The 13,700-nt window shown below is 45.1% G+C and overlaps 1 protein-coding gene across 4 annotated transcripts; it reads right to left on the bottom strand.

Moving 5' to 3' along the window:
* Positions 1-1,089: 1,089 nt before the first annotated feature.
* Positions 1,090-13,625, bottom strand: LOC119781080 (dual specificity protein phosphatase 18-like). 4 transcript variants are annotated; one of them, XM_038281437.1, is made up of 3 exons: positions 13,522-13,625; positions 2,511-3,293; positions 1,090-1,526 (listed from the first exon to the last, which is right to left on the bottom strand). In XM_038281437.1, exon 2 carries the CDS (start codon positions 3,216-3,218, stop codon positions 2,538-2,540), a length of 681 nt encoding a protein of 226 aa, XP_038137365.1. In that variant the 5' UTR covers positions 3,219-3,293; positions 13,522-13,625; the 3' UTR covers positions 1,090-1,526; positions 2,511-2,537. The 4 variants fall into 4 exon arrangements, with proteins under 4 accessions (XP_038137365.1, XP_038137367.1, XP_038137363.1 ...); XM_038281439.1 differs by having other exon boundaries at positions 1,090-1,523; XM_038281435.1 differs by having other exon boundaries at positions 2,542-3,293.
* Positions 13,626-13,700: the final 75 nt, after the last annotated feature.

Here is a 13,700-nt window from a genome sequence, read left to right as displayed (position 1 = left end):
TAAGGTCATGATTCAAAAGCTTTAGAAAGATCAATAAAGACTGAAGCTCCGTCCTGTTTTTATCAAGTGTTATAATTCTATCATTTACACCTTCGCAGTAGCAGTAATAGTGCTGCTGTGTGTTTCTGAAACCTGATTGATATTTAGAAAGGATTACATTTCAATGGAGGAACTCTTTCAGTTGATCACAAACAAGAGATCCAGAACTTTAGATAAAACACATTTTAAATTGGCCTATAATTAGTTAGAACTGATGGATCGCCTCCTTTAAATTTAAAAGGAAAGATGAATGCAGATTTCCAAATATACGAGATGTCCTTGTTTTCAATTGAACGATTAAACAGAACGAACAGCGGCTCTGATATGAAACCAGCTGCCAGTTTTAGGAAGTTAAGCTCAGTCCAGTCAGGTCGGGGGGGCTTTCTGTGCTCTGATGTTCTGATGTTTATGTACTTTAAATTAAAGGCTCTCTACAAAACATGGAAAATTCTGCAGAAATATTCCTGGTAGTTTCCTCTTTTAAATCAAATAGAGAACCAGATGATAAAAAATGCTGTTAAAACAATTCAAGATTTTAGTTCAATCATAAACTGGGACTGAGTCTTTAATTAGAAATGTTGGAAGAGTCTGAGAATTATTATTATTAAATGACAGAGATTTCAGAGGATCATTGAGTTCTTCAGTGATGATGGACAAAAACAATTCTACTTCGACCTTTTTAATAAGCAAAGTGTATTTATTTCGAAGCCGTCTAAACATGACCAATCACTGGCAGGGACTCTGTCTTGACTTCTCCCATGCTTTATTACACTCATTAATGCTATTTAACAGATCTGGAGAAAACCATAATTTTCTCGCCCCTTTACCCTGAATTTCTTCAAAGCTTAATGTTTATTTATTACTTGCATTAAAATGTAAGGATAAGGTGGACAACCATTGGAGAAGATGTGGACCAAAAGTCTGATTTGTTCATATTCTAGTGACATTAATTAGGATTTTTTTATTTATGGGTATTACTCATGCTTTCACAATTATATAATTTATGTGAGTAGGAATGCTAAAATAACTGTAACATTCAGCCTCAGCACGTTTCATTGCGTAACATGTGAATGTTTTAATGTGAACAAAGGTTCCGTCTGAAAGGTTTAACATCAGACTCTGACAGATAAGACACTACAGTTCAGGAACATGATTTTATTTAAAATGGGCCAAATCAATTCTATTCAAATCATACTGATGGAACCTGCAGCTGTAAACGGATTATTTTCCTAATCCATGTAACCTGCCATCATCCCGTGTTTCTAACAGGTGTAAGGTTGGTGAGTGACCTCAGAGTGAACAGATGATGCTGCTCATAGTGATCCTCAGCGAGCTCAGGATGCAGAGAAACATGGGACATTAGAGGGAACGTTGGCTGCCAACAATTCTGTCCCAGCGTGTGATTGAAGGTGTTGATGCAGCAGCACAGCTGATATTTCTCTCCAGGATGGAGTCACAGCCAAACAGGAACAGACCAGATGAAGCTACTATGAGAAAAAGCAGAGAGAGCAGAACGTTAGAGATTGAACTAACAGATTCTGCAGAGTGGGAGAATAGAGATAGAATGAAGCAGAATGATGAAAAAGGGGTCCCTATGTCCTCCAGCAGTCTAAGCCTATAGCAGCAGAACTATAGAGATAGAATGAAGCAGAGAATGTCCCCCATGTCCTCCAGCAGTTTAAGAATGGATTCTTTTAAATTCAGTGTTAGAGAGTTTTGGGAATGTGCCAAATGTGAAGTTATAAAATCTTGCTTATTTTGAACATGTTGAGTCATCCCAGAATGGCTATTTGGTTAAAAAGGAACTTCGCTCATTTTGAGGGTTGAAGGACAGAGGCTGCTGCTGCATGTCTGAGCATTAATGCAGGGACAGCATAGGAAGACCTGAACAAATCTAACTCCAACATGCTCCCAATCGGTAGAGTTATTAGACAGCATGGGATTAATTTCCACTGTTATGCTGATGATACCCAGCTATATCTGGCTATAATCCAGATGAAGCTAACCCATTACATAGATTACAGGCATGTCTGAAGACATAAAAACCTGGATGACTCTTAACTTTCTGCTTCTGAATGCAGACAAAACAGAAGTTATAGTCTTTGGACCAGAGTCTCTGAAAAAGAAGCTGATTAGTCAGTCACTTCATTTGGATTGGATTAAACTGATTTCAGATAATAAAGTAAAAAATCTTGGTGTTGTTTTTGATCAGGACCTGTCATTTAAATCCCAGATCAAAGAGGTTTCTAGAATTTCCTTCTTTCATCTGAGGAATATTGCAGAAATGAGCAATCTCCTGTCCAGGGTTGATGCTGAGAAACTAGTCCATGCATTTGTTACTTCAAGGCTGGACTATTGTAATTAGTCTGGTCCTAATACTCTGCTGTCCTCGCTCATGTTTAAAGCCCTGGAAAAGTTTCTGTCTGCTAACAGAACTATGAGTCTGCAGGTTTAACAGTGGTGCTCCACACCTGTCCAGGTATCTTGGCTCCGCCTACTCACAGCTGTCTGCTTGTTGTTCTGGTGCTCTCTGATAACACATTGGACCCTCTTTTTGATGGATTGGCGGACATCGTCTTCCGAGAGCGAGACATCATGGGAGTATGGGTTGTCCCAGGTGACCTGGGTACAGATTTTAACCGGTTGTCTTTCTGCGTCCCCTCAGCCCGGGTCAGCTCCGTCCGCAGAGGAACCACCATACCTGGATCCATCCTCTTTAGACCCGCCCTGTCGGGCTCCACCCTGACCGTGTTGCGGCCGTACAGCTTCCTCTCGTACCGTAGCAGCTGCTCCCAGAAACCTACGTTCAGCCGTATGAAGGGACGGCTCTCCTGGACCCACCGGTGGGCCTGGCACAGCGTCACGCCACGGTACCGCATCAGGTACGCCATCACCAAAGCCGGAGAGCGGCTCATCCCGGCGGCGCAGTGCACCAGCGTGCCTCCTGTGTGGTTTCCATTGATACGATCGGCCACATGGTCGAAATGGGCTTCCAGCCGCTCACAGGGCAGATCACAGACGGGGACGCGGAGACACTCCACCCCTGGGTAGGAGGGGAAGGCATGACTCAGCGTGGCATTGACAATCAAGGTGATGCCTTTCTGTGACATCAGAGCAACGTTTAGGGGGGCATCAGCCCCACTGAGGAACAGAGTGGGCGTAACTTGTGAGAGCAACATGTAGGGACTCAGGAGTGACTTGTGAGTCAGTTTCAGGTCAGCTTCAGTCGAGTTTTCAATGCAGTTTCAGATGAGCTGAAGAAGGAAATGATAAAACTTTAGTTGATATGAAACAAAAATCATTCACTAACCATTGATTAAAGGTATTATTAAACATGGCATTAGAGACACAATCATGGTGCCAGAACAGGTGACATCATGTCCCTGCTGAGACAGACGGCTGAGGACAAAGTCAAAGAGGAAGACCGTCCCTCATGCAGGCTACGCTGATCGGAGGTCACTAAAAGTTGGCTCTCGTCGATGTACCAGTTTGCCAAAACAATGTCGGAGAGTGATGACATGTTTAGCCGCATGTCGTCATTCAACCGCTGGTTGTCTAGGTGGTGCCCTGAAAACAACGTGGGCTACATTAATAATTGGCAATCCTTTTGGGGAAAGCCTGGTCTGATTCTGAGAGACGGCATCCATCCCACTTTGGATGGTGCAGCTCTTCTTTCCAGGAATCTGGCCACATTTATTAGTCCTCCAAAACCCTGACCACCCAGGGTGCAGACCAGGAAGCAGAGTTGTAGTTTAACAGACCTCTCTGCAGCTTCTCTACTGTTACCCACTCTTTACTCCACCAAAATCTAAATCAATAGAAATGTCTGTAATTAAGAAAAAAAAGTTAATATAATTAAATGCGGTTTATTATACTTAAAATCTCTATGTTAAAAGGATTTCATTAGTGACTCGATCTTTGATAATCAGATTGATTTATGTTGCTTTACTGAAACCTGGCTGCAGCAACAGGATTATGATTTCATAAATCAGGCATCTCCCTCCATAAACTTCCCACATGCCCACAAACTTCAGGTAAGGAGGAGGAGTAGCAACAATCTCTGATTTGATTTATGAATTAGTCTGCAGCCAGTTCATAGTTACATTTATTTTGAACATTTGTGATCAGGTGGTTTATTAGTTGCAGAATAGTGGTAACACACTCTGCATGAGTTTTAGACTCACTGGAACTCATCAGCAGGTGTAACAGTGGCCTAATGGCGGACGAAACTCATTCCTCCAAATGTGTGCTGTGATAATTATTATTTTTTCTGGACAAAGACCAATGAGCTATGGTGACCAGCCGTCCCTGATTTCCAGGGACAGTCCCCGTTCTGGACCTCCTGTCCCTGGAAATGGCCCTGATTTGACAATTTTATGAATGAGGGGTTAGTGTTGCGTGGAGACTGTTATTATGCTAGAAAGAGAGTGTTAGCGTGCTGCGCGCTGAGACAGCTGTTAGCTAGCTGGTTAGCAGCTGTTAGCGTATAGATGGGGAGCATTAAAACAGACCAGGAAGTTGGTTATCAGCAGCAGTCTCAGCTGCTCTGTGTTTTGGTGGGGGGGTTGATCAGTTCATTTGATCTGAATTAGGCTGATCATTGAGATAAATGTTTGCTTCGTTCCCAGGTTAATAAAAAGAGCTTTGATGTGTTTGTTTTACTAAAGATGAGGAGCAGAAATGTAACATAAACCAAACTAATCAACAGTCAGATCATTGGCTGCAGCTGCAGGAGGGAGGAAATAGACTCGGATCAAATGAACCAGAATCATTGAAAACTCATAATCTGGTTTACTGGTTCTCTAGGATCAACTCGAACTCAGGACCTCTGGAATCAAAGCGCAATGCCCTAACCACTAGACCACCACTCCCCTAATGGTCATCACTCCCCACCACTGCTCATCTTGAGATAGTTAGTTATTGTCAGTAGAGTTATACGTTATTTTATTGTTTTATGTTTGTGATTTATGAACATAGACTTTCTGTCATGATCTGGCCTGTTTGCTCTCCCTTAATTAGTAATTCCTTTCACCTGTCGTTTTCCCTCCCTGCCTCAATTATTATTTATTCCCCTCAGCTGTTTCCTCTGGTTTATATTCAGTTCAACCTGAGCATTCAGGGCCAGATCATTTCTTGTCTTTCTGTTCAGTTTTAGTTCATGGTTCATGTCCTGCATCCTAGCAGCCAGTGGAAAGAGGGTTTTAGTATTTGTCTCGTCTCCTGATCGTCCACTGTTCCTCCCCCGCGGAGTCCTCTGGGTTTTTGGCTCATTATGTGGGGAGGTTCAGTTTTTATCTCAGTAAGCCTGGCTCCAGGGAGGAGACTGGTTCCATATATCCTGTCTCGGCTACTCTCTTCCACTGAGCCTGCCTGTCTGCACCTGATCCTGTCTGCTCATGCATAACCACCTGGTCATGCTTCTGGTCCCAGTCAGACTCTGAACCCTCCTGGGTGCCTGTGGATGCCTGGAAGTCTGGATCCTGCCACCTGTTTCTGTCCCTGTCTGTTCCTGTCTGTTCTGGATCCCTGACCAGGATCGGCTTCCAGCATGTCCTCTGGAACTGCAGCTCTTGGGGCATTCTAGGACTGGACTGTTAAACCAGGTAAGTGACCAACTCAGTTAATCATCTTCTGTCAGATGATCGTGGTCACTTACCTGTGTTTCTCCTGCGGAGTGTCTGTGATTGGGCGGTCCCACGCTCCCCATCCTGCAGTGTCCGCAAGCCACAGCTCCACTTTAGTTTTGTTTGTTTATTTAATAAATGTTTTGAACTTTCCTACTGACTGCCTTTCCTTGAATACTGGGTCCCTCTGTCCTCGGTTCCTGACACTTTCAGGCTTAGATCTACTTTTCTACCACTCAGTTTGAAACTGTGAAAGTTTCTCTTTATAAACAATCAGAGGGAGTAAAAGGAAAACTGAATGAGACAAGATCTGCATGATCTGAGAATAATGGAGGAAGAGATGACCACCTGTTTAATCTACATTTATTACATTATATTTTGTAGCTACAAATATTGTGATGATTAGCATTTTTAGTATTTAATCAGATAACAATAATAATGTTATTAATTATCATCATCATAACATCTATGATTAGATTCTATGTATTTGAAAGGGATTTTATTGTTTTATGTCCCTGTTTTAGATTAGTGTTAGAATGATAGAAGAGGAGGGGAAGAAGATTAAATGAGAGCGGAGGAAAAACGACCACTGATGCAAAAATCAGTTTAAGAGAAGGAAGAAAAATCTACTTAGAAGAGTAAAACAGAGAGCAGACAGGAGTCAGCTAGAAAGAAAAGATGATGAAGGAAGAAGACAGAGAAGACTGAATGACCAGATGGCACTAATAAACACCCTCGAATGATTGATTTGATTAATCTTAGGAAATAGGAGCGGCACATTCCTGGATTTTACACTTGCTTTCTGTTGTTTAAATATTAATAAATATGTAAAAATGAATGAAAGCATCACTGTCCCCGTTTCCTAGTTTTAATTTGATTATATGTATTTATTTTTATCTACGAGCTTGAAATGTCCACATATTAGATTTAAAAAATCTGGTCACCTTACAATGAGCCTATTTAAAATACAATAAATAATACAAAAATACATTCCACATAAGGCAGCCGCTGCCATCTAGCAAACCAAGCCGGCGCCACGTGAGAACGATTCATCACCACAACGCCATGCAGGAAATTAGAAACAGGAGGATGTCGGCTGGAAGGGCTCGTCTAATCCACTCACTCTAGGTTGGGTAGCGGGTGCTGGGTCTGAGCCCGCCGCTGCAACCGCCATCAGAGGCGGACGAAAAGTCTGCTCACTCCGGCTGCTCTCCATTGTCGTAGTTCAATTAAATTTCAATTCAGTTTATTTCTATAGCTCCAATTCACATCATGTCATCTCAGGTCACTTTCCAGTTCACCAGATCATCCAGTCAGATTGATTCAAAGTTTTCTATCTAAGGAAAACCAGCTGATTGCATCGACTCATTGACTCTTCAGCAATCCCTCACACTAAGCATGCTTGTAGCGACAGTGGAGAGGAAAAACTCCCTTTGAACAGGAAGAAACCTCCAGCAGAACCAGGCTCAGTGTGAGCAGCCATCTGCTGAGGCCCACTGGGGTTCAAGGAGACAGAAGCAGACATAGAAAAAGAAGCATAGATACAAAAGGCAACTGTCAACCAGCTCCACAGGTGGCCCCGTCCAGGAAACACACAGCCAGGCAGACGAGCTCCGAGCCAGCTCCCATGTCAGAGGATGAAGAGAGCACATCCAGTTAGTCACAGTCAGAGAAACAGGACCACACTGGAAAACAGGCCAAGCTCCAACATCTAGAAACAAAGGTGTTGATGGCAGCAGCACAGCTGATAGCTCAGGATAATCTGAGGCTGAAACAATTAGAAGGCCCTTATGTGAAATCTGTAACCAAAGACAATGTCAGCGGGTGATCACCTCTCAGAAAAGAAAATACAAAACAATAATATATATATATTAGGGATGGGACGATTTATGAAAACCGTCAGAATCGTTCGGTTCGACTGTCTCGGTTCGGTTCGCGTGTGTTGCGTTCGGTTCATGCGCTGCTCCTTTTTCTCATAGGCGAAGCGATTACACTCCAGAGCAGAAGGTGGCGGTACTGCGACCAAAGCCAACCACCAGTAGTAAACAAGAAGAAGAAGAAGCGAAGCAGCGTAGCCGGGTGTAGCAGAAAAAAATCAGTTGTTGTGGAGAATTGTGTGGGTATGGCGAGTGGGAAAGAACAGGAGTTGGAAGACGCGCCAGCAGCACTTTATAGGTCTGCTGTATGGGACCACTTTGCATTTAGAGTGACCTACGATGACGGCGGAAAGAAAGCTGGGGATAAAAGTGCAACAGTGTGCGAGCATTGTGCAACACGTTTTATGCTAACAGCAACACGACCAACATGTCAGGCTAACCCTGAAATCCCTCATACTCCGTCAGCGCTCCGCCCCGCTGCGCTCCAGACCGGCTGCTCAAAGCAAAGCCTGCAGCCTCCACTGTGGCTCCTGTCCGCTCCGCTCTGAGTTCCTTGGAGATGGTAGAGGGCATGCGCCAGATGATTAAATTCAAAGCAGCAAAACATGCGGAAATGATCCAGGGTTTCCACAGATCATTAATAATAATTACAATTCATTATTTTTTGGGGGATTTTTTCATTAATTTCATAAATTTTTATGGGATTTCGGTGTAACAATCAACATGTATCGAATCGAACCGAAAACCGTGACCAGAAACCGAGAATCGAACCGAACCGTGGATTTTGTGAATCGTTCCACCCCTAATATATATATATATATATATATATATATATATATATATATATATATATATAAATATATATATATATATTATTGTAAATGTTCGAGGACGCTGAAGCTTGTTCCATGACTCTGTATTTCCAAAGCATAACCTGTGACATCAAACATATCATCCTGGACAGAAACAATAATAAACCAACAAGCCTCTTTGTTCTGTAATCTCTCTTGTTTTTTTTTCTTCTACTTCTCTCAGCTCTTTCTTTTTTAAACTTTTTTACAAATTGAAGCTTTAGGTTTAAAAACGGCTCCTCCTGATCTGGATCTCCCTACATCAGTCCATTCTATTAGGAGTAATAGAAAAGCAAGGCTCAGTTTCAGGCTACTCTTTCAGAAAGAGGAGGACTTCCAGTCCCGCATCTCAGATGGTACAATATGGCCGCCCAGCTAACATCAGCTACTCATTGCTTTAATCTGAGGATGCCTCCAGCTTGGGTTGACATCCTACAGCAATCTGCTCCAGATTTCCCCTTAAACACATTTCTATATTATTCTGATATCAGGACACTAAAAAAACTACAAAGAATCTTTTCTTAAAAAGTATAATTATAATTTGGCGTTCAGCAGATAAACATGTAGGCGACCTTCCAGAGATATCAGCATATATGGGGTGATGAAAAGTTCCCCCAGGGAAAAATGATGGAGCATTTAAACTATGGGAAACCAAAGGCGTTCAGAAAAGGAAAGATCTATTTAATGATGGCAGGTTGCTTACTTTCCATCACTTATTTACACTGCTTCATTAGAGTTAGATAATAAAAGGGAAAGGTTTTCTATCAGTGTTCTACAATTAGAGAAGTTTTTCTCAAAAGATTCAGCAATAGTTATACGCTTGGAGAAGAGACACCTTTGAACATATAGATGAAGAAGTCTGGAATCAGTCATGTTTAAAAGCACAAAAACAAACAATTAATACATGATTTAAACTTCTGCAATATAAATGTCTGATGAGAACCTATATAACACCAGTTAGGCTTCATCATATGTCCAGATATATTCCAGATACTAAATGTTTATCTGAAAAAGGAACTCTTCTCCATTGTTTGTGGAAAGGATGTTTTTAGGTGTCTATCTGAATGCTTAAAGTAAAATTCCCATTAGAGGTTGTGAAACATGCATGTTTCCAAGCAATACCAGGCTTCGTCCATATAAGACTGAAACTCACTGCGGATCCAGACATTTGAATTGAGAAAGCTTCCTGGAGAGGTGGAGAAACGTCTTCAAATCTTGGAAAACAAGTCCAGTGGATATTTTTTGAACTTTAACGGAATGACTATGACCTGGATGACTGAGAATCTTCATCACCAGATTACCATCCTGCCTTCAAAGATTATTTCTCTGTGGGAGCCGCTCAGACCCCCACATACTGGCGCTGCGCTGTCACTGGGAATCCCCAGCAGCAGCTGCCTCAGGCCCGCTCGCCTCTCCAGGGTTTTCCCCTCCTGTTGGTGGCGGCTGGAAGTAGATGTTAGCGTTTTTCAGGTCTGTGCTACAAACTGCAGGCAGCAGGATAATAAAAGCCAACATATTCTGCCGGCAGGTTTCTACATTTGAAGTTAATTTAGGCGTTAATAAACTGTTTCAGAGGAGTGATCATAGCGCTCTGCATCAGCAGTGCTGCGTCTGACTCCCTGCCAGCTCTGTGCGACATGCTGCTTCAGCTGCTCTAGACGCGCTGCAGACAGGATGCACTTTCATGTGTTTTGAAGGTGTGGTTTGGAGGGGTGGTGAGTCAACCTTCAGTTAATTCTGTACAGTTATGCACTCAATACTTGGTGGGGAATCCTTTAGCAGACATGAATGCTTCAATGCGGTGTAGCATTGAGGCTATCAGCCTGCTGAGGTGTTATGGAGGCCCAGGATGCTTCCATAGCATTTAGCCTTTAGCACATCCACAGTGTTGGGTCTTCTGTCTCTCAACTTTCTCTTTACAATATCCCACAGATTCTCTATGGGGTTCAGGTCAGGAGGTTGGCAGGCCATTGAGCCCAGTGATGGTCAGTGAACCATTTACAAGTGGTTTCAGCTTGGTGAGTGGGTACCAGGTGGTGCTGAAAAATGAAATCTTCATCTCCATAAAGCTTTTCAGCAGATGGAAGCATGAAGTGCTCCAAAATCTCCTGATAGCTGCATTGACCCTGGCCTTGATAAAACCCAGTGGACCAACACCAGCAGCTGACATGGCGCCCCAGACCATCACTGACTGAGGCTACTGACCCTGGACTTCTGGCATTTTGGCGTTTCCTTCTCCCCAGTCTGACTCCAGACTCTGGCTCCTTGATTTCCAGATGACATGAAAAACTGAGCACCAGTCCAGAGCTGCTTCTCTGTAGCCCAGGTCAGGCGCCTCTGCTGCTGTTTCTGGTTCTAAAGTGGCTGACCTGGGGAATGCGGCACCTGTAGCCCATTTCCTGCACACGCCTGTGCACGGTGGCCCTGGATGTTTCTACTCCAGACTCAGTCCACTACTTCAGGTCCCCTAAGGTCTGGAATCGAACCTTCTCCACTATCTTCCTCAGGGTCCGCTCACCTCTTCTGGTTGTGCAGCGTTTTCTGCCACTTTTTCCTTCCCACTGAGGTGCCTTGATGCAGCAGCACTCTGGGAACAGCCTATTGGTTCAGAAACATCTCTCTGTGTCATAGCCTCTGGCTTTAGGGGGTCAATGATGCCTTCTGGACAGCAGGCAGGTCGGCCGTCTGACCCATGATGGGGGTTCTGACTGATGAACCAGGCTGGGAGTTTTAAAGGCCTCAGGAATGTTTTTCAGGTGTTTAGAGTTCATTTGTTGATTCAGATGATTAGGTGCATAGCTCCTTTAGAGACCTTTATCAGGATATGCTAATTTTGTGAGATGGGAATTTGGGGTTTTCATGAGCTGGATGCCAGAATCATCCGTATGAAGACAATAAAAGACCTGAAGACTTGCAGGTGAATTAATTTCTTCCCATGTTATGGAGCCCACTGCTCCCCGGGCGCCGCCCGGTGGCAGCCCACTGCTCCCCGGGCGCCGCAGGGTGGCAGCCCACTGCTCCCCGGGCGCCGCAGGGTGGCAGCCCACTGCTCCCCGGGCGCCGCAGGGTGGCAGCCCACTGCTCCCCGGGCGCCGCAGGGTGGCAGCCCACTGCTCCCCGGGCGCCGCAGGGTGGCAGCCCACTGCTCCCCGGGCGCCGCCCGGTGGCAGCCCACTGCTCCCCGGGCGCCGCAGGGTGGCAGCCCACTGCTCCCCGGGCGCCGCCCGGTGGCAGCCCACTGCTCCCCGGGCGCCGCAGGGTGGCAGCCCACTGCTCCCCGGGCGCCGCCCGGTGGCAGCCCACTGCTCCCCGGGCGCCGCAGGGTGGCAGCCCACTGCTCCCCGGGCGCCGCAGGGTGGCAGCCCACTGCTCCCCGGGCGCCGCCCACACAGGGAGCCCACGGAGCATAAAAATATTGAACATGTGTTTGTTGAGATCAAAGTTATTCTGATTTAGTGAGTTCAACAGAAAGGGTCCTGCTCCGGCCCCCACATGGCAGACTGGGGGGTTTAAACCAGGTTCCTACATCCTCTGCTGAACTCCACCTCTCTAGTCCAGGCTGCTGTGGTTTCTCTCTCCCTTTAGAGGCCGAGTCATTACTCCCAAGAGAATTGCTGAAGGTCTAGTCCAAGTCCCATGGTTTAAATTACAGACACAGTCCCTGAATTATTGACGACATGACCAAATGAACGACTCGGACCGCTGTTCCATTTTGAACGAGTGCATCGTGTCCTTTCAGGTAGAGCCAGTCAGGCAGCATTATAGTCGAGGTCACCTGACCTGAGACCAAGTCAAGGCCAAAAACCAGAGGGTATCAGGATCATATCAAGTCTTTCCAGAGGAAAAGCAGCATCCAAGTCTTTGTGTCACAATGAAACTAGAAACATAATCTAATCAGATCCACAATCCAGATTACAGCACATTAAACACTCAGAGCTAAAACTAATGCACCTTTCTTCTAACAGTCATCATTAAAGTCAGTTTTAATTAAATGCTTGAATAAAATTCTGTCATTTGTTTAAAATAACATCATGTTTGTTTCCTTTAATAAATTGAATAATGGAAGTCAGATCAGCTCCAGACCTAAATCATTACGACCTTCCTCCGTCTGCAGCATGTGGCCAGAATATGTCATCAAAATATGATTTACATGAAAAACAGGAAACATTTATCAGTAATAAACGATTCTGTCTATTTGGATCTAAAAATCAAAGTTGGATATTCATGTAATTTGTGGCCCTTTTGGCTTTCCGTACCTGCTGCAGTACAGATCCTACCTGTGAGACACGTCTGTCCAGAACCTGTCCTCTAGAAAAAAAATCTTTCCATTCAGTTGTCCATAAAAAATATTAAATGAGCTTAAAATTTAAATGATAGTTTTTAACATCAGCAAAAGAAATCAAAGATATTAAACACAATTTAGGACATTTTTAAAACTCTGGTCCTTAATGTCTGAGTACAACCATCAAAAGACTCTTCTCTACTATGGCCAAGTCCGACTCAGGCCCTGGTCCCGGTCAGCTCTGGTCCAGGTGAGGTCCGGTTCAGGTCTGGTCCAGGTGAGGCCCGGGTCAGGCCCTGGTCCCGCTCAGGTCTGGTCCAAGAGAGGTCCGGTTCAGGTCTGGTCCCGGTCAGCTCTGGTCCAGGTGAGGTCCGGTTCAGGTCTGGTCCAAGAGAGGTCCGGTTCAGGTCTGGTCCCGGTCAGGCCCTGGTCCCGGTCAGGTCTGGTCCAGGTGAGGCCCGGGTCAGGCCCTGGTCCCGCTCAGGTCTGGTCCAAGAGAGGTCCGGTTCAGGTCTGGTCCCGGTCAGCTCTGGTCCAGGTGAGGTCCGGTTCAGGTCTGGTCCCGGTCAGGCCCTGGTCCCGGTCAGGTCTGGTCCAGGCGAGGTGAATCAGCTCCACGCTGCTTTCTGGAGGAGGCGGGGAAACGGGTCGGTACCAGCAGGGCCCGCTCTAATCGGGGCTCTGAACATGTTTAAACTGCTTTAAATCCAGAACCTTCAGGTCCTGACCCGGTTCACCAGTACTCCGTGGTGAATAATGATGGAAGCTGTGAAAAGCAGCGCCCCCTGCAGTCTGAGGGAGGAACTGAGGGAGGATTGTTCTAAGTGGAGAATAAAAAGCAGATTTACCTGCTGATGGTCCTGATCCAGACGGGAATGAAACCAACAGAGAAGCATGTAGGGAGAGGTTGGTTCTGGATCAGCTGCCACTCAGCTGCCACTGCTATTTATAGATAACCGGGGGGGTCTCCTATTTCACATGGTGGAAAGAACTGCTGGTTTTCAATCTCTGTCATTAACTGAAGGCA

This window comes from Cyprinodon tularosa, unplaced genomic scaffold (assembly GCF_016077235.1).
Source record: "Cyprinodon tularosa strain WSP-4 unplaced genomic scaffold, ASM1607723v1 ctg1702, whole genome shotgun sequence".
NCBI lineage: Eukaryota > Metazoa > Chordata > Actinopteri > Cyprinodontiformes > Cyprinodontidae > Cyprinodon > Cyprinodon tularosa.
Note: the sequence above shows the minus strand (reverse complement) of the source record. Positions and strands in the feature narration are given on the sequence as shown.

Excerpts from the sequence above, each read along its gene's own strand:
- LOC119781080 (XM_038281435.1), bottom strand. The coding sequence starts at position 3,218 with ATGTTGCTCTCACAAGTTACGCCCACTCTGTTCCTCAGTGGGGCTGAT. Across the intron at positions 1,527-2,541 it reads AGAACAACAAGCAGACAGCT|TAGCTTCATCTGGTCTGTTC; the intron begins GTGAGTAGGCGG and ends TTTTTCTCATAG.